A 20610-nucleotide genomic window follows, 5' to 3' on the forward strand; every position below is an offset into this window, starting at 1 on the left:
TATTTTGAAACTACATGATGTAGTTATAAAATAGCTTCTAAAGAAGTTACTTATTATTCCGCAACAATTTAAAACTGCATGACGTAGCGAAACAGCATAAATTATAAACTATTTATAAGGGATTATATTTATTTCCAGTAATGAGCTGTTTATTTAAGGAAATTCTAGAAACTTAAGAATTACTTATATAAAAATAATACTACAGAAGAGTTTGCTGTACATGGTCAGTTTTTAAATAAAGAGTGTTGCTTATGACTATAGTGCCCCAAGCCGTTTTATTGCTTCAATCTCTGCATTTTTAAATTTTCATCCATCCTAATGATTTTATTTTTTACTAGCCGCCTAAGGCGGCCAGCTGTCCGCCACGCTGAAGGTTTTCACAAATAAAGTTTTTTAAAACATAGCAGGAAATCTGAAGATTAGTGGACAATTAGAGTGTTCCTGTCCAGCAATTTTGTCTTCATATCCAGTTCTGCTGCAGATGTGTTATAGCTCTTGAGGATGTTTGAAATTATATAGCTACAACGCTTAAGAAAAAAAAAACTAAAATGCTAAATACATGAAAAGAACACGAAAACGAATAAATTTTTTATGGTATCAATTTCTATTTCTATATAATTTTTTATGGTATCAAATTCTATTTCTATATCTGTTACGTCAAGCACTCAGGTATTATAATTTGATCTAGTTGTGCTTGTATAATTTTGATCTAGTTGCGCTTTCTACGTCATTTTGTTAACATCGTTTGGTTTGTTATTTAACATCGTTTGGTTTGTTATTTCTAAGTTAACTTTCAAAAAATTGGCTGGCATCAGCATTTTTATTCTTTAAGTTGTTTATTTTTTCTTTTGGAATTCGTTCCTTTTTAGCGAAATGTTTTTCAACCTAATCGAATTCTTTGCCGACTGTTCTCTGTATATATAAAGAAAATAAAGTAAATATTTTTAAAGTGTTGTGAAAAGAATTTTTAGTTGTACAAAGTACTACAATATCGCTATAAAAATTATCGTCTTCGCTTAAGAAAAAAAAAAAAGAGCGTGGAAAGAAGAAGAAAAACTTATTATAACAATTATGAACAGCGACAAATATATCAAAGCGAAGCGTTCTATTTACGTATCGAATATGTTGCCACATTTTTAATACAAAAGTTAAACTTTTCTCCACTTTAATAAATGTAAACTAATGCGAACTTTACAATTAAATTATTAATTCCTTCGTATATTATTGGTTTAAGTTGTCGAAAATTAATATTTCAATTGTAAGGTTCGCATTAGCATACATTTATAAGAGTGGGGAAAAGTATATGCATTTTTTAATAGTTTTTTGAATATGGCTCTTTGAAGACGAAAAAGCAGACGAAAAGCATAGACTTACAAAATGACTGATAACTAAATAACTAATCAAAATTTTTGAAAAAGAAAAAAAATACTTCTTCATTATGTCAAAACACAATTATGGGCCGAGTTTCGTGCCCGGGCGAGGCTTCTGGGGCGATATATTGTGATTACAGACACACACACACAGCCGCGTTTATTATTATGTATAGATTTATTTAAGATATATTAATATTTTTTGATGTATGAACATCTAATGAATTATTCGAAGATCAGTAAAATATTATGAATCAATTTTAAGTTCGTGTTTTAAACCAAGTTTTAAAATGCGTGACATAAGGAATAAAATGTAAGCTACTTAGTAAAGGATTATAGCTTGTAATCCTACAGCTATTTCTCCTAATAACCTTTCACAAGTATTTTAAGCGGATTAGATTACAATCGATGAGAAAAATTTGTTTCAAATTTTTGAAATTTATATTTGAATTCTGCATTTCAGTCTTCAAAATTCTCCATTGTGATACAGTTTTACTCGCAGGTGATAATTTATCTCCCATAACGAAAATTTATTAAAAATTTCAATATTTATTATGATTTTTGAGTGTTAGCTTATATCAAATTTCAAAAAGATTATTTTACCAGCAAAATGAAATATTTCATTTGATAATTAAGAATAGTGAGAGTGATAATTAAGAAAAGTGAGAGTGATAATTAAGAATAGTCAGAGTGATAATTAAGAAATGATCATTGAAACGACTTAAGTTTCCATAAAAGTTTCATACACGCATGATTACATCGATTTATGATACGATAAAATTCTATAGAATAACTCAAGGATTTTATAGAATACCTGACATTTTCAGGTAAGGCATAAAGCACAAATATTTCCATGTACTTCTTATCGCCACAAAGCATTCAATATAATAATTGTTCCGTCTAAGCATTAAATATAATACCTCTAGGTAGTTGTTGTTGTTGTAGTTCATTTACGTCGCACTAGAGCTGCACAATGGGCTATTGCCGACGGTTTGGGAAACATCCCTGAGGATGATCCGAAAACACGCCATCTCAATTTTGATCCTCTGCGGAGGGGATGGCACCCCTGCTTCGGTAGCCTGACGAGCTGCTCGCGAAGCCGATCACTTTCCGGTAGAAAAATTTAACGAGGACCAATATCGCACACCCTCGGTCCCTACTCAGACTAATCCAAGTGGTCACTCGCACACTGACAGCAGCTAGTGATGCTTGACTTCGGTGATCTGCTGGGAACCGTGTCTTTAACGATCAGTCCACTGCGGGACATACCTCTAAGTAATACCTCTATGAATTGAATGTAATAACTCTAAGTGATACCTCTAAGCGTTGAATATAATACCTCTAGGTAATACCTCTAAGCATTGAAAGTAATACCTCTAAGTGATACCTCTAAGCATTGAATATAATGCCTCTAAGTGAAACATTGAATACAACCTCTAGGTATACAATACCGAGTGGTATTGTTTTATCTAGCTCTGAAAGTAATATTTCTTGGCATTATATATAATATCTCTAAGTATTGAATATAATATCACTAAGTATGCTTATAATTCCTCTAAGCATTTTATATATTACCAATAAAACCTGCAATTAAGGATACCTATTACGTATGTTCCAGGAATTCTATTAAAAAACTAGGAATTTTATGAAATGCCTGATATCATTTAACATTCTAAAACAATACGAAAATATTAAGAGAAATTTTTTTTATCGTTTCTTTCTTTTCCGGCTTGTTTTCGGCATTCTAAAAAATGCCTAAGTATAGAATACTGAATTTTAAACTTGGCCATGAATATATAATCTGTTAAAAAGCATAACATAAATTAAGATTCATTTTTGAAAAATCAAAAGTATTTTTGACGTATGGTATTTTTTGTGAGGGTATATACGATATCAAAAAGTATTGTTAAGCTTTATATACATCTTTAACATTTTTAATTACACAACTTCTCATTTAATTAACTTCAACTTCAAAGGAAGTTTCATGTAGCACGCATAAAACATTATTTCCAAAACCATGTTTGCTTTCAAAACTAAAACTAAAAGCTTTCTTTACCACAGCTTTATTCCTGTCGATTTCTTTTGAAAGGTTGGCGTAATTAAGTGCCCGTAAAAACTAGCCAGATTTTATTTTTCCTCATTTTTATTCGGGCCGCCAAGGACTCCATCATCATTATTCTTAAAATTTTTGAAGAACTATGTAAGGCTTCTGTTGCAAACTTTTGCAACAGTTTTTGGCATTTTTGCAGAAAAAGAGCATTAAAAGTCATCGATTTTTAACCCTCCTGAGAATTCCTTTCCTTTGAAACTCATCAAATAAGATTTTGGCTGCAAGTAAATAAATTTTTTTAAAAGCAATCTTCTTTGATTCGGAAATTTTAAGGAAATTTTTATTTTTTGGCGTTAAAAAGAAAAACTCTCATTTTTCATCTTAAATTTATTTTTAACTCAATAGTCAAATAACGCCCGTGCATTACTTATGATGTACTAAATTTTTGAACATAAGCTTCAAATTTTGCTTTTAACACTTTGATAGTGTTGAACTTTTTTGTCTAAGGGGGACTCGGCTTCCTTTTCGTTTCGATCTCCAACCCCCATGACTACTACGCAATCCTTTTTTTGTTTCTAGTTGATAAAGAGACAGTTACTTTTAAATTAGAAAGTTTTCAACTGAAAAATTCTCAGATGTTTTATTGAATTAATACTGATTTAATTTTATGGATTAATTCTCGAGTTTATTGGGATAATAGCAGCTTCGTCTTAAATTTAGTTTTTTAAATTTCATTTCAATTTTGAAATTTTGATTTCACAAAAATTCGCTAAATGTTTATTACCAAAGAGATTGTTTAGCAATAATGCAAAAAGTTAATTCCTATTGTTGTTTTGCAATTTTGTGTTTATTATTTTAATTGCACATTTTGATTGAAGAATTATGTAAGAACTAAGTAAGAACATTTTTGTAGGAAAAAAAAACGTTATGATTTTTAACCCTCTTTCTTTGAATCTCATAAAATAAGATTTTGGCTGCAAGTAAATACAATTTTTGAAAAGCGTCTTTTTTTAATCGGAAATTTAAAGGGAATTTTTTTTTTTGGCATGGAAAGAAAAAAGTCTAATTTTTCACGCATAGGTCAAATAATGCCTGCACATTTTTTATGATGAAATAAATTTTTGAACATAAACTTGAGATTTTGCGTTGAACACTTCTATAGTGTTGAACTATTTTATGTAACTCGGGTAGCATTTCTCAAATGGTATTCTGGAGAACCTTAAGATTCCGCGGAAGGGTGAACATTAGGATAAATTTAAATAGAATAATTTTTATTGATTACGTTTTTCAAGTAGACTGATAGCGATGAAATAATTCTTTTTATGATAAAAAAACAACATTTGGAGCATCATTTTCGAATGACGCGGGAACAATAAAGGTATAGTGGTGATTAGTAATATAATGGTGATCAGTGGGGATAAGAACATGATGCGCTCGTTATTTCCATTTAAGGTTTGACGAATAAAAAATTATTTTTTATCAAAATTTCAAATAGAGTTGAAAGTCTAATAAATTTTGTCTGTAATGGTTGTGGAAATTGGTTAAAAACTTGTAATGTTATTTGGCATTTAGTGCTAGTTTGATTGCTATAACTATTCGAAACGTGCTGAAAAATTTGAGTATCGATAAAACTACCTTTGGCTGAAAAATGGATTAATTCTACATGCAGCAATCAAGAAACGATTGAATCTCGCGATGTTGGCCTGCGCAAAGCTCCAGTTAAAATTAAAGTACTTTAGTTTTTTATGAAGAGATTAGACTTTTGAATAACGGAAAATATCTCTTGACGAAAGTATCACGAATACTGTTCTTTCTATCAATCAGGGAACGATTAATACTTGCATTGTTACTGTACCGAATTCCAAGTTTCAATTTCAAAATTTAATCTTCACACACTTATGTGCTTTTCGATTAGCCGGGCACAAATAAAAAAATCGTCGAAAAATGTAGACCTCCACCAGCCTTTATTTTTTTTTAAATTTCATTTATTTTTTAAACACTAAACAAAATGGGCTTTCCTAAAAATTATGTAAATTAAATAAAGAACGAAAAAAAAAGTGCAATTTCCTTGCCCCACGGCCTACATAAAAGTAACCAGACTTCAAAAAGTTAATAAAGACATTGTGAATAAATTTTAATAATTTACATTTTTCCTTACTGTTTTTGTGATAATTGCAATAATCAAAAACTTTTTTATTTAGTTTCAAGATCAATCTAAACGCTTTAGTTACCTTAAACTAACTTTTTTAAAAAACAAAAATGAATCATGAGTTTACTGCCAAAATAGTTCAACATGCATTTTAAAATGTAATAAATTCTAGTTTTATTACAATGGTTTGAAAGAAAGAAAGTAGTCAATTGATGAGATTCTCCTCTACAGAGAATTTTTCCTTGCAGGGAACGTCTACATTACAATTAGTTAAATAAAAATAAAATAACATTTAAACTCTGTAAATATTGTAATTATTGTTGCTGTTATCATATTTACAAGATTTAAGGATTCCAACAATGTATTTATTCAACAGTTTTTTTTTCAGCATGTAAACAAATGAAAAACAATAAGTAATTGTTAAAAATATAAAACCTCTTATCTTCGAAGCACAACGATCATAAAACGCCAGGCAATACTTCTTAAAATGTTCACAACAAAAAGTTTAATAATCCACATAATATTCTTTGATGTCGCTTATTTATCAGTTATTAAGGATTCATCATCGCCCAAAAAGAACTCACCGTCTTTTCCTGATAGTTTTATTGAATTTAATGACTATTCTCAAGATGATTCGGATTTGCCTCGTTGGAATGTGAATACTCAGGTTGTCGATAAATCCAATGGAAACTATCAAAATTCTCAGAGATTTCCTCAGTCCAGGTTAAAGATTAATCGGAAGCAAGAGACACAGCTTGTCTTCGACAAAAGCAAATCTGAAAATGGTGAGAATATTTTGAGGTTTAATCAGTGGAAGATGGAATCGGTTACAATCGAGCCCAAGGAGCTTTATGAATTTCTGGATCATTCTAAAAAACATTCTCTAAACATAGATAAGCCTCCATATGATATAACCCAGATGACTACTTCCAATGAGAACTCTGAAGTGACCCTTGGCTCAAAGACGTTTACTGAATTACCGAATTTGAACTATAAAAACCGTTTAAAGGATCCATATGTCTTCAACGTTATTTCCACATCTTCCACTTTAAAAACTATCAACAGCGGAGAGAACATTCGTCCAAAAATGGAAAATGATGTTAAGCCAGTGAGTAAGAAGAAAACTATAAAAATCCACTTGCTTGAGAAGTATCTGGAGCCAGACCTGGAACGAGTTCTTGAAAAGTTCGCAGATGAAGTTGAAAACTCGCGTAGATCAACGGCACCAACCGGTGATGGTCTCCAAAAAGAAAAGGGTATTAGGGTCTTCAATCTTAATGAAAAATTCGATTACTTAAATGATTCCATCCCCTATGGGTATAACAAAGACCAGAATATTCTTAACTTGAAAGATGAAAATGCTTCTAGTTCATTAAATGAATCTGTAGGCAATCGTAATGATTCATCAGCAAGTACAGTAATAGCTACACCAGTAGAAATATTCCAGACTAATTCAACAATTACAGAAGCAAGTGCATTGTTGAAAAACGAAACAGAAACACCTGAAGTTCCCCTTTATGATATTTTTCACGAAAATGAAAAGAGTTTTCTGACAGAAAGTCCTTTTTTGAACATCCACAACAAAATGGCAAGAAATGTGAATTTATCAAACGCTGAAAGAAATGATTTTAAGCACGAATCAGCGGTGTCGTCTAAAGATGAAACTGACGCAACTGTAAAAATGATCACAGAAGAAGAAAGTGTTCAGTTAGATCTATTTGAAAGCCCTATAAATCGAGAAAAATCAAGACAAAGGAAAGATTTAATGCTGGTAGCCGAAAAGTCGACAAAAGTGTTACAACCACCAAAAAACTGGATAACTGCTTTTTTAGTTATAGCTATCCTGACAGCTATCTCATTCTGTATCTTAGTTATTGTGTTTGTAGCTTTCATTTACTACAGATCAAAAAGCACGGACGAAAATGATGATGGCATTGAAGACTCCTCTGATCTTGAATCGGGAATTCTGACAGAAAGTATGCAAGACATGAGCTTAAGCAAGATTCAAAATTGGAATTATAAAACTTCAGTGCAAATAGAACCTACTACAAGAGAAGAAGCTGATACGATAAAGAATGATGATGAAAGAAATAATGGAACTTGGAATTTAGAAGAAATTCTTAAAAAGTCGTTGAAATATGTTGCCAGAAAAGAAAAAAAACAGCATAATAAAAAGAAGAGTACATTTAGTGGTAAAGATGAATCCCATCACTTGGAAGGAGCAATTTTCAACGAGAATCCTGGTGCACAGACAGTTTTAAACATTAATAAGTATCCAATAAGTTGCAATTCTTCTATTTCTTACTGACATAGAGAAGAAAGTGCCCAAAAATGTCTCTAGAGAGGTTAACCGAACTTTACGTTTCCAGAAGAAGAGCATAATAAGATCCGATCTCTTCTTGAGTACTAAGTATGGCTATCTGACACAGTGAGAATTAGAATTCTCTACTTTGCTAAAAGAAAATTTGTGATAATACTAAAATGAAACAAGTTTTTTTGTCATAACTGATAATTAAAGCTTAGCTTTAAATAACTTTTCAATGTAGTAAAAATATTGCCATTGCTTTAATAAAATATTGTCTTTAACTGTATTTACATTGTCAAAAATACTTAATCAATTTTAAAATAACTATAGAATTGAGTGAACATTTCAGGTTTTACACGTCGAAGCAAAATTGTTTAATTAATTAGTTAAAAATTTTTGTGTCTGTATTCCTTTTACTTATAAAAATTCCAATCTTCGGTTATTCTACTTTTCCATTTTTCAGTAATAGTTGAAATCATTCGAATGAATTGAATTTTATGCATTGATCTATTCATTTTAAGTGTTATCACACTGTAAGTATTGTAGCGTAGAGTTTAAAAAGTGCAGGGTGAGACCCTAATCGAGACATACTGAAAAGTAAACCACTAGGCCGTCATCACAGCATTTTCCGATTTTTTTTTTCGCTTTACTTTTTACAGTAGATCCCTTTGGAAACGTTAAAAAGAAACGGTTAGGTCAAGCTGTTGATTTAAAGGGGTAACACTCTGCGATTTATAACTTTATGTCTCCGTCATTTTATTTTACTTTTGTTTATTTGCTTTAAATTTTCCTTTGATTTTTTTCTGTGATAAATTCTAGTATAAACAGAGAAAAAACTATAATGATACATAATTTATTAAGACGAATTTAGGTAATGGCTGTACGATGTAGCACTGATCCAGACAGATTTTACCATTAGTTTAAGTCAATTAACAGTTGAAATCAAACATGCAAATATTTATTAAATTCAACAAAAAAATGAATTTAAGAAAGAAAAAATACTTAAAATAAATTAAGCTTAAAATAAATTATGCTGAAGCTTTAAGCCCCTTAATATTATTTTCACTTTTTCACGCTGAATAATGCCAAAGAAGTTGTATTTTTTAACTTTTCATTTATCAAGAATCCTATAACCAATTCCGTAAAAGTTTTGTATTTTGTCATCTGTTGTGTTGTTTCTAATCCCCAAGATGTCCATCCTAATTAGACCAATTCCATAAGTTCAAAAATGTCCAGAAAGTCTAAAAACAGATGAGGTTTTGAAAAAACCTCGTCGATCTTCAAATCGATACAGTTTAGAATATGCTCAGGCGAAGCCTGAGCAGTCTTACATTTAGTGCACAGTCCAAAAGTCTTTTGCCCCTGAACATACGAGAGACACCTCAAGTGACCACTTGCAAAGCGAGATAAACAAGTCTGCTGACTTCTGGGTCCCTCAAAAAGCAAGGCACTTCCAGGTCGTTTTCTGAAATACCAACTATGCGAAGGAGGAACCCTCCAGAGGTCCATAAACATTTTTTTGCACTCTGCAAAGACCTCATTGAAAGTGGAAGATAAATCTGGCTGTAAAGGTTCTAAAGAAGCATCTTTAGCCAGTGAGTCCGCCATCTCGTTACCTTTGATTCCAACGTGTGATGGAATCCATTAGAAGTGTACCCCAAAGTCCGCTGAGAGCCTGAAGAGCATCCCCAAAATTTGAAGCCGCTGCCCTGTCTCCAACATTCATCCAGTTGCTAAGGTGTTGGATTGAAGATTTGCTATCCGTCAGTATCCATATATGCTTAAAGTCAGGCTCAGCAATATTCTCAACATGTCTTAGGCCATTTTCAATCGCAATAAGCTCAGATCTGAAAACCGAGCAAAATTCAGAATTTCTAAATTTGAGACTCAATGTGTACGTGGGTGTTTTAATTAAAACCCCACTACCTGAATGACCTTCGTCGCTCTTGCTGCCACCTGTGTATAGTTGTAAAGCATCTGTTGGTATTTGGCTAATAGTTTCAAGAGCCATTTGTCTCATAAATTCTGGGTTGTCTTTACTTTTATGGGCCGGGTACAGCAGCTCCGTATGGAAATGGAAACCAGAAAAATCAGTAACAGGGCTAAAACATGACCTCAAGGAATGAGGTTCAATTCGGCAGGGATATTGCATGTCTAGCTGAGTTTTTCTTCCTTATCTTCTTTTTCTGAATAATTATAAGTTATTTCCAACAATTTCCCTCCCCTTAAACGTTTTATCAATAACTGGGACCCCACGTGTCTTACCGTTGTTATAGGAAACAATTTATTTCTCGTTGCTGATGAGTTTAGTGCATTATATTTTGTTCCCAATTAAAATGATTTCTACTTGTTTACTATGTTCATGATAGCTTTGTCGCAATAATTACAAGAACTGCTTTGCTATCTCACAAAAATCCACTAACTGAGTTCAAAAGCCTAGCTATTTCATTTATTAGTTATCAACACCAGCAAATGTGTGGTTAATCGGAGTCGTGTTGTGCTTAATCACGAACTACAGGTCAAATATTAAAGAGTTGCTGTCTGGAATCATTAAATTAAAAATAAAAAAACTTCTTCCAAATGACGTTTTACTGGGGAAATCGAGAGCAACTGGAACTAGTATTTATTTTTCCCTTGTTTTTGCTATGAAACATAGAATTTCTGTGCGTAATTGTCTCTTAGAAAATTAAATATTATATTAAATTTTGTGAGCATTTATATACTCAAAAAAATTTACTAACTGAGTGTAAAAACCTTGCTATTTCATTTATTAGTTATTAACACCAGAAAATGTGTAGTTAATCTGAGTCATCACAAACTATAAGTTAAACATTAAAGAGTTGTTGCCTGTCATCAAATTAAAAATGAAAAAAACTTTTTCCAAATGAAGTTTTGCTGGAGAAATTGAGAGCTACTGGCACTGGTATTTTGTGCATTTTCGTTTTTATTTTCATTTATTTATTTATTTTTTGCTATAGAACTTAGAACTTTTGCGTGTAGTTGTCTCCAAGAAAATTAAATATCAATGAAAACTGCTATATAAATTCATGTTTGTATACAAACAAAAATATCAAGTAAGCTGGTAATCGTTTATATACTAATTATCAGAAAAGTAAGAAAGCATTCTCAAATGTTCCAAAATTGAAAGAAATATTTTTTCTCTCCAAAAATTCCGACTGTTTATTTTATTCTTCCAGTTCCATATTTAAATACCTTAAAACTAATTACAGCTCAATTTATTTTTCAGATGGTGGCAATCCAATCCGAATTGGCGCTAAGGAAACCAGAAATAGTTGTGAATGATTCTGAGCAAGAGAGACCAGATTGAGTTTGCGAACCTCAACTACCATCAAATTTTAGATTTGGATAACGGGTATGGAAAACTAACAAGTACTACGATGTGAGGATAGGACCTATTTATCTGTCAAAGATACCCGTTACATCAGTAAGCTCATGTTGAGTACTGCCTTACTGTGGAGATACGTTCCATCTTTAAAGGAATCGGTGATGGCAGTACTAGTTTTCTACACTACCCAGTACAAAGCTAAGGAATAAATACTCCCTTTTTATCCGGCCTTAACGGCTCAACGGCCGCTCGGATGCACAACATGTGACATAATACATCAACAACTAAAGATTTGAAACAGCAATCTTTCGTTGGGCATCGTAATACTCTGTGTAACTTAATGTTCTCACATCGCATAGCGATTAAAAGAAATAAAAACAAAGCTAGTAATTTGAAATTTGGAAACTCAATCGATAGAATTTTTCGTTAAATGGTTTTTACAAAGATTATATAAAAGTCAGTTATGAGTTTTTGAGCTTAGATTTAAAATTTTCTATTTGGCAATTGTCGCTTTCAAAGACATAGACTCAGATTTGAAAAAAAAATTTATTTCATGATTGAATGTTAAAGTGATTTTTGTAAGTTTAAAGGGAACTGGATTTAACTGGGGAGTTAGGATTTATTTTTTTTTACTCTGCGTCAAATATTTAATCGCATTTAAAGACATAGATTTAGATTTCAGAACTTAACAAACAAGTTGGCATGAGCTTTGTTATGGTCGGTATTTAGCCATCGTAAATGTAATGTATTCTATGTAAAAGAACTAGGTGGTTTAATGTATTTTTATTCCTTTATTGATTTGCGTTTTAATATTCATTCCCTGTAGGAAAACTATATTTTGCTTGCTAGAATATGGAAGGGAACTACGCATAAGGGGTCTTAAGAACACGAAAAAATAAGAATTTATTACAAAATATTTATTTACGAATCAATCAAGGTTTTTAATTTCAAAATTATATCAATACATTAATAAAACAGCTTGAATTGAAAAAAATATCCAGACACAAGAAAACATACATCACAGGTATTCGCAATTATCTTTAGTTTAAACGAGAAAGTGTTTATAGTTCAGCCTACTCAAAGCAGTTATGATGAACTTGTAACTTCAGAACGGACTCGAGGAATTAAAAATAATTTAACCATTGAAGATTTTTGTATTTTTAACTAATCTCCTTAATTGGTTAAGTAATGCCATACTTTAAATCCGTCGTACTATATTAACATGGTACTGATGTCGGTTTAAGTTGTACCTAAATTGGTACAGTTGTGACATACATTGAATTCAATTCCCTTTCATCAACATGATACAGTAGTAGGGTACTGGTTAGGTTATACCTGAATAGGTTGAGACAATTTTCGAATCAATATTTTTTTTTCACGTCGTAATCTATCAACATATTACAACAATAGCATATTTGTTAAGTTGTACCTTAATTGTTTAAGTTGAGACATAGTTTAATTAACGTCGCACTCTATTAACATATTACAGCTGCAGGATATTGGTTAAGCCTTAATTGGTTAAGTTAAGACACATTTTGTTTTACGTCGCACTCTATCAACAAAGTACAGTGGTTAAGCTATACCTTAATTGGTTAAGTTGAGATATACTTTATTTAACGTCACACTTCAACTATCAACATTGTCTTGATACATCTGGACAGTGTTTTTTTAAATTTTAAAAATGTTTCTCTAAGTTTCTTTAGGATTTGTCTGATGCTAAAAGAAACAACATGACTGCGTTAAAAAAAAAACAAATAAAAACTTAAATGACCATATGCAGGAAAAGAATGCCTTAATTTTTTTAAGAACTACTATAAGAACAATGAGATTTTAATGATAATCAAGGTAATTTTATCAATGATAACGATATATAATGATTTTCAATACAAAAATAACAATTCCCGTTCTGATTTATCAGTACAGAACTACGACTTCTAGTAAGGAGACATCATTCTTTTTTACTTCAAGTTTCAGAGTAGTTCATAAGTTAAAGTGTGCGTGAGTATGCAGTATTAGAGATTAGAAATATTTGGTTAAAGCAGAATTTCAACGCAATGCTCTTCATATTTATATCACGTTTTCATAATATTTATATTCCCCTGAGCGTAAAATTTTTCTTCGTGTGCAACAAATGTTATGCAAATATTACAACATATGCTTAAGTAAGCTGACTCAACGTAGCGGGTATATAATTAAAGTATTGTGTTTAATTTTTGGGTTATTCTGCAAATTTAGAAATCCACAAATAGTAATTCATACCAACTCGTAACAAATTATCTATTTATTAAGCGAAACATATTTACCTTAAACTGCCTACATCTTTTACATGAAGCAATACCTACCTGGAAAATGTATTTAATCAAAGAGATTTAGTTGAATCCATATTAAATTGAAGGTTTGGTTTCTCTTAATCTTAAAAAATATTTTACTCGATATAAGAATTTTATAAATATATTTTTTCAAAGTGTTGCAGAAAACTAAATAAAATCCTTGTTGGCTGGTTAATTAAATTATAATTAATTAAGCTATTTTTTTTCCATCAACGTAATAAAATGAAAGAATTAAACGAACAGAAAAGGTCTAGAGTAATTCTACGAAGATTAATTAAGTATTAAATTAAATGTAATAGATTTTTAAATTAAGCGTTGTCCATTATCATGTATTTCGATTACATTATATCTTAATTAAATTAATTCAAATTCAAAGTTTGATTACTTCATCATTTATTAAAATTGTACGGTGTATGTGGCGTTCAGGGTGGTTAAAAATTAAACTGATGGTACTCATAGCTCCCGTGTAACTAAACGGATCTGAATGATGCTTGAAACATACATATTATTATTTAGATCAGAGAACCAAAGTTTCGTTGAAGAAATAATTAGTTTAAAATATTACAAACAAATGGCTTGGATAGCTAAAATCAAAAAAAAAATTATGCCTTTTGTAACAATATACATACTGTTGACCAATAAGGTATGCAAACAGAGAACGAAAGTTGTAAACAAATAAAATATTCCATTATTTTTGGAAATTTTGTTGGATTGTTTTCTTTTTATTATCGTGCTGTTGTGCCACCTGATTGCGAAATTTTTAACTTTTTTTAAAATGGAAACCAAGTCTAGGAATAGATATCTAGCTTACAAACGTTTAAAGTTTGTCTCCGATCCATTCTGTTGAACAGGAGCTACGAGCTTCTGAGTACTGTCTGTTTAGTTTTAAGCACCCAAATAAAGTACAAACAAATATTTTTGCTCACACTTACTTTTTGATTCTTAAAATCCTATTAATCGATATTTGATTCCAAAATAGTTCGTTTTATTTCCCTTAACCTTATTGCCTTATTAAAGGAAAATTATAAGTTATGAAATGATTTAGTATCAAATGACTTACATGTGTATGTATACATGATTTTTTATTTGCATATGACTTACGTTACATGATTGCACGGTTTTCTGAGGCATATACTTCGCTTTTTGTTGCAAAATTATTAGTAACGTTCTGCCGGTATTTTTTATGTAAAATGAGGCTTTTAGGAATCCTTAATTAAAATTCACATGTTTTAAAACCAGTTTTATTAAGTCAAGTGAAAGTAAAAATTAATTGTAATTAATTAATAACTGTCTTGACCACTCTCCAAAGATTAATTTTGTCTCTACAATAATTTTAAATTTCTAAAAATTCTTAATTTCAACCTGGCAGTTTTGGAGGGGTGGCATTAACAATACTACATTCTCCATTTACATATGGTCCGTCATCAATTGAACCTCAATGTCAGATCTGTAAAACAACTGAATTAGTTTTGGTTTAACCTTCATATTTATTTATAATCTGAAAAATCTAAAAGTTGCTAATTAGTTAAAGCATTCTAATTTTTTTTTTAAATTTAAAGTGTTGGAAGGAAATTTAATCATGATTAATTGTGAATCCTACAAATGATTAATGCTTTCAAAAATCAGTTAAAGAAAAACAAGAGAACGTAAAATGTATGGTTTGCTTAGGAAACTAGTTATTATACTCGCCAAGTTTGAAAAAAAGAAATAAAGTTTATCAACAGATGGCGCTGCTCTTAACTAAGAATTTTTTTTTTTCAATTTCCTTATCTCCAAACGATGCAGCCTAGCGGTAAAATTAGCAGACGTGCGTTAAAACATTTCAGTAGAACATGCAGTAGAAAACAATTGTTTTTCCATCATCCAGACCGCTTAAAAATGTAATAAGAATAAATTACTTTATTTCCCGGTAAGCTTAAATTTTCTGTTTTATGTCGTTTTTCTAATAATAATTGGTTTTTCAAGTAATCAGTGTCGTTCATTTTCGAAACAAATGGTATTAAAAAATGTATTAATAACAAGGCAACCATTTATTTAACTTTAATTTTGTACAATAGTAAAAAAAAGGTTAACTTAAAGCATTATCAAGTATGACAAAGTAAAGAAGTTCATAATATGAGAAAATTCGTTTCATTATCATGCCTAATCTAGTGATAAACCAGCTCGTTAAAAATGTCTTCTAGTACTAACAACTATAGCTTACCATCATTTGATGAAGCCACACCTTGAAATATGTGACAAATATTGTAAATACATTGTGTAAATATTGTATATATGTAATGTAGATACAGCAAAAGATGAGTCCAAAAAAGAAATACATATAACATATACATATGAAAATATTTATTCTTCTCGGTGTTTAGTTATATAATGGGACCAGATTATCTCAAGTAGTTGCTGTTGATGTGAAACATCGGTGTCAACAACTATGTTAGTCTTTTGCCAACTAAATACAATAGCACTTTATACATATTTTCTGCACTACTTCAAGATCTGAATGTTTATGTTCTTTGTTGTTGAAATAAGTGTCTTTCTGTAAATAAAATTATATCATGAAATGTTTCCATGTGTGCTTGATATGAAATACTTATCCAAATTAGAACATGATTTTTTGTAACTTTGTAACAGAACAACTATTAAGGTTGAAATGAAAAAGTAAATTCAGATCAAATTTACTTTTTCATTTTACCTTGAATACAACATTTTTCTAATAGACACAAATGTTTTGTACAGAAAACATGGAAATTTGATAATAGAATTAAATTTGTAGGACATCAAGATTTTTTTTAACAAATTCGTTATGTTTTAATTTTAAAATTTTCAAACGTTGATTATTACGGTGACTGAATTTGCTAATCCTTATGTTTTTTACTAACTTTAATTTTTACACCTATTCTGAAGTATATTTTAATAATCGTAACTAACTTAAAAAAGAAAGACTTTAAGGACTGATAAAAACTACTTTTCCATTTACCATACACTAAAACTCCTATTTAAAGTAATCAATTCAGAAATTAACGTAAATAACTCTCGCAGATGAAACTGCCAATTAAAATTTTGTTACTTAGGAAAAAAAGTTAATTTCATAATTAAATTGCCAGATTTATTAAAAACGTTTCTTTTATTTTTTATACAGTCACTTTCGGATCTGAGAGGGAAAATTTGTAATTGAAATTCTGACCAATTTCCAACTAGCCAGTGCACTCAAATCTCTTTTTGTAGAATAAGGTCCGGGCAATGAAAGTTTCAGTGGTATCATTATTGCTACAGGAAAACTTTTATCATCAAATCGAATTTTTTGTTAATCCAAATTTTCGATCACCTTCCGAGTGGTACTTTATAATTTCAACTTTATCTTTTCTTTCACTTTTCCTGAGTGAATAATTTTCTCGGTCAATAGGATGTCCGCTTTAACGAGGTGTCACTGCATCACGTGTGACACTAAAACTATGTTAATGAACTAATATATTTTTAGTGTCAATGATAGGAATTGCTAATTTTAAACACTCTCCTGTTAATGTCATCAACCATATCGTCAGTTTTGTTTATATCATAAATATTTCAAAAGTATTATATAAATACCAATGATCTTACTGGCAAATGCCGAAATTTAATATTAAAAGTAATGATAGCTATAAATGTTTGATTTGACCCTCACCAAATTGAATGTCAATATTTGCTGATCCTGACCAAACTATTGGGACCATATTTCGCAGATTGCTGCTATCCCTGTATTTTGGGGGATTAAAAATTAGAATATCACGTCTCTACACTCTGTCTCTCAAGAAAGGGTATGTTTATTCAGAGATAGCTCGTTTTAGTGCCTTAATTTAGAATATCGTCTGCACTAATAAATTAATGTATTTGAGGTTACCCCTCGAACCTCGAAGATTGATTGCTAGATCGTGAAGATCCGATCATTGGACCAAAAGTTATTTCAGGTAGTCCGTTTATTTGTTTGAGCTATGTACATCTTGCCCCCGTTCAAAAATAAAAAGAATAAATAATAACATTTTTTTTAAAATTTTGTATAAATTTTTATTTAAATAAAATTACATTTTTTTCTTCACAAGTATGAATTTTTTATCACGGTATTTATCGAACTAAATATCATAAATCGGAAAAGCTTATCTTCAGTTTTTAAAACAAATGTTTATAATTTTCAAGGTTCCGTTTGACATTTTCCCCATTTTACTATGTTTTCAGAAGAATTTCGTTTTTAATTTACGATACCTTATCATGCCTTTATTTGATGGTTATTTCTCTACAGTATGTCGCAATGCTTATATACATTAAGCAATCGCTTGAAATTATTTCGAGCTGCAGCTTACTAAAAAAAAAAGGTAATTTCAGATTTATATAACCCTTTACTACATTAAAAGCAGTTATTTATGTAGCATAATAAATCTTTCTGTTTGACAATAATAAAGGTGAAACGTTTCTAAATATGAAACTTAAGCTGAATATATTACGTGCTCCGGAAGTTGTAATGAAGGCCAGTCTCTGTGGTAACGGTTTCAAACAAAATAGATATGTTTTCGAAAACAGCTCTTATAAACAGTTTAATTTACTTCATAAGGACACATTGTATTGAAAACATATACAATAATTAAATCAGTAATTAAAGAAACTAAAACTGCTATGGAAAAAAGATCGGATGAAGCATGTCACTTTAACATTAGAAGCAGATGGAATTAAGTGGGATTCAAACAAACCTTAAATAAAACAATCCTTTCTGCTAATAATGTGAAATTTTTGCAGCTGTTGTGATTTCATAACAGTTATTCTTAGCTGTTATGTTTTGAGCAGTGCTTTTTAAGCTAATTATAACATTAGATCAAAATACGTAATTGAAGAAAAAAAAGTCTCCAGAAAATGAGAAGCATTTGTAATACATATAGAGTGTTATTTCATAAGGACATATTGTATTTAAGGCAAACGCAGTAATTAAATAAGTTTTAAAAGGCACAAATAACAGTTTTTCAAAAAGATTAAAGAAGGCTCATTACCTTAATAGCAGAAATAAAATAGTATTGAAATATGATTTCGTTATATGAAACAACTTTTTCAGAGAATAATGTGCAATTGTTGTGATTTCATAATAGTTATTCATAGCTGTTAGGTAATGTTTTGAGCAGTGCTTTTTAAGCTGATTATAAAAATAGCACAAAATATGTAATAAAAGAAAAAAGTTTTCAGGAAATGGATAGCATACAGAGAGTTATTTCATAAGGATATATAGTATTTAAAACATATACAATAATTAAATAGGTGTTGAAAGAAGAACTATTTTAGAAAAAAGATGGCAGAAAGCAAGTCACATTAACAATAGTAACAGACAGCATTTTTAACGAATAGTATGCAATTCTTGTGATTTCATAACACTTATTCTTAGCTATTAGCTTTTGTTTTGTGTAACGTCTTTTAAGCTGATTATAAAGAAAAGTACAAAATGTGTACAAGAAGAAAAAGCAAAAGTTTTCAGAAATTGGAAAGCATTTGTGATACATACAGAGAATTATTTCATAAGGATATATAGTATTTAAAACATATACAATCATTAAATAGGTGTTGAAAGAAGAAAAACTGTCTGCGAAAAAAGATTGGAAAACATGACACATTAACAATACAAACAGAAGAAATTAAGTATTATTGAAATATGCTTTCGTCATATAAGGCAGTATTTTTAACGAATAATCGTAGTATAGTATAGATTAAATATATGAAACTGATGGTTTCCTTCACTTCTTCAATTAAACACTCTTCAAAAAAATTGCTACATAGAGTTTTATTCATAATCTGAAAGCAGTGGCTTGCTGTACATTCTCAATTGATAAATCTTAAAAAATATTGATGGTTTCCAATGCAGAATAGGACGACCGAGATTTGTTAATTTGGATAAGGTTAGCTATACCTGCTAAATTAAAAACTCTTTAAAAAATGTTTTCTAATGAATTTTTTACTTTGAACATTAAAACAAAGGTTTGGTTTACGTTATAAATTAAAGTTCCTTCTAAAGAAGCTTGCTATAATTTTTGAATCAAAAATAATCTATGAAGGTTTGCTGAAAGGAAACATGAAAATTTCTGTTCATGCTCTTATGAAGAGCATGAAATCACAGGCTTACTATACTTTATCAGTTAAAATATCCTTAGAAAAGGTTTGCAAATAATTTCTTTTGGACATGAAGACAAAGGCTTACTATACTTTATTAGTTAAAATATCCTTAGAAAAGGTTTGCACATAATTTCTTTTGGACATGAAGACAAAGGCTTACTATACTTTATCAATAAAATATTCCTTCGAAAAAAGTTTACCATATCCATTCCATGTTTATTTTATCCATTAATACACCTTAAGGTTTGCTAAATGGTTTCTCGTAGCCAACATAAAAAAGATTTACTATTTATCAATTTAAAGTTACTTAAAAAGAGGTTCATTATATTTAATCAATTGAAATTTCCTTAATGGTTTTTTATAAAAAATATGAAAACAGAGGTTTATTATATTTTATCACTTAAAAGTTCCTAAGAAAGAGGTTTATCATGTTTAATAAATTAAAAGCTCATTGAAAAATTTGCATGAGCTGTTTCTTATAGAGAATACAGAAACAGAGTTTCACTTGTCATCAATTAGAAAAATGTTAAAAAGATTTGCTAAATGGTTTCTCATAAAGAACATAAAATCAGAGGTTTACCATACCTTGTTAATTAAAAACCTTTCAAATGGCTTTCCTAAATAGATTTTTATTGAAAATATAAAAACTTAGGTTTCATACACTTTATTATTTAAATCCCTTCAAATCGACGGGCTTACTGGCTCTTTATAAATACGGTCAAACCCCACAATAGCGAACTTTTAGTTCACTATATGCGTACTGCAAACAATTTTTACTAATTTTTCCGAACTGATCCCTTTTATTACACATTAATTTCACATAACACATTTTCATACATACACATAATCATTCATACATTCATACATTCACATAACACATTCATAACACATTTTTCGAAGTGAATTAATCGCAATTGAACAGGGCATCGATGCTATAATCAAC

General features: G+C 30.1%; 1 protein-coding gene across 3 annotated transcripts in view; it reads left to right on the plus strand.

Moving 5' to 3' along the window:
* The window catches only part of LOC107451797 (uncharacterized), a 314002-nt gene extending 297890 nt beyond the window's left edge, over nucleotides 1-16112 (plus strand). For all 3 annotated transcript variants that reach the window (XM_071182272.1, XM_071182274.1, XM_071182276.1), the window contains one exon: nucleotides 11122-16112. In XM_071182272.1, coding sequence (XP_071038373.1) covers nucleotides 11122-11202 — 81 coding nt within the window. In that variant the 3' untranslated portion in view covers nucleotides 11203-16112. The remainder of the gene's footprint in view (nucleotides 1-11121) is intronic.
* Nucleotides 16113-20610: the final 4498 nt, after the last annotated feature.

The sequence above is a fragment of the Parasteatoda tepidariorum genome, chromosome 6 (assembly GCF_043381705.1).
Source record: "Parasteatoda tepidariorum isolate YZ-2023 chromosome 6, CAS_Ptep_4.0, whole genome shotgun sequence".
Taxonomy (NCBI): domain Eukaryota; kingdom Metazoa; phylum Arthropoda; class Arachnida; order Araneae; family Theridiidae; genus Parasteatoda; species Parasteatoda tepidariorum.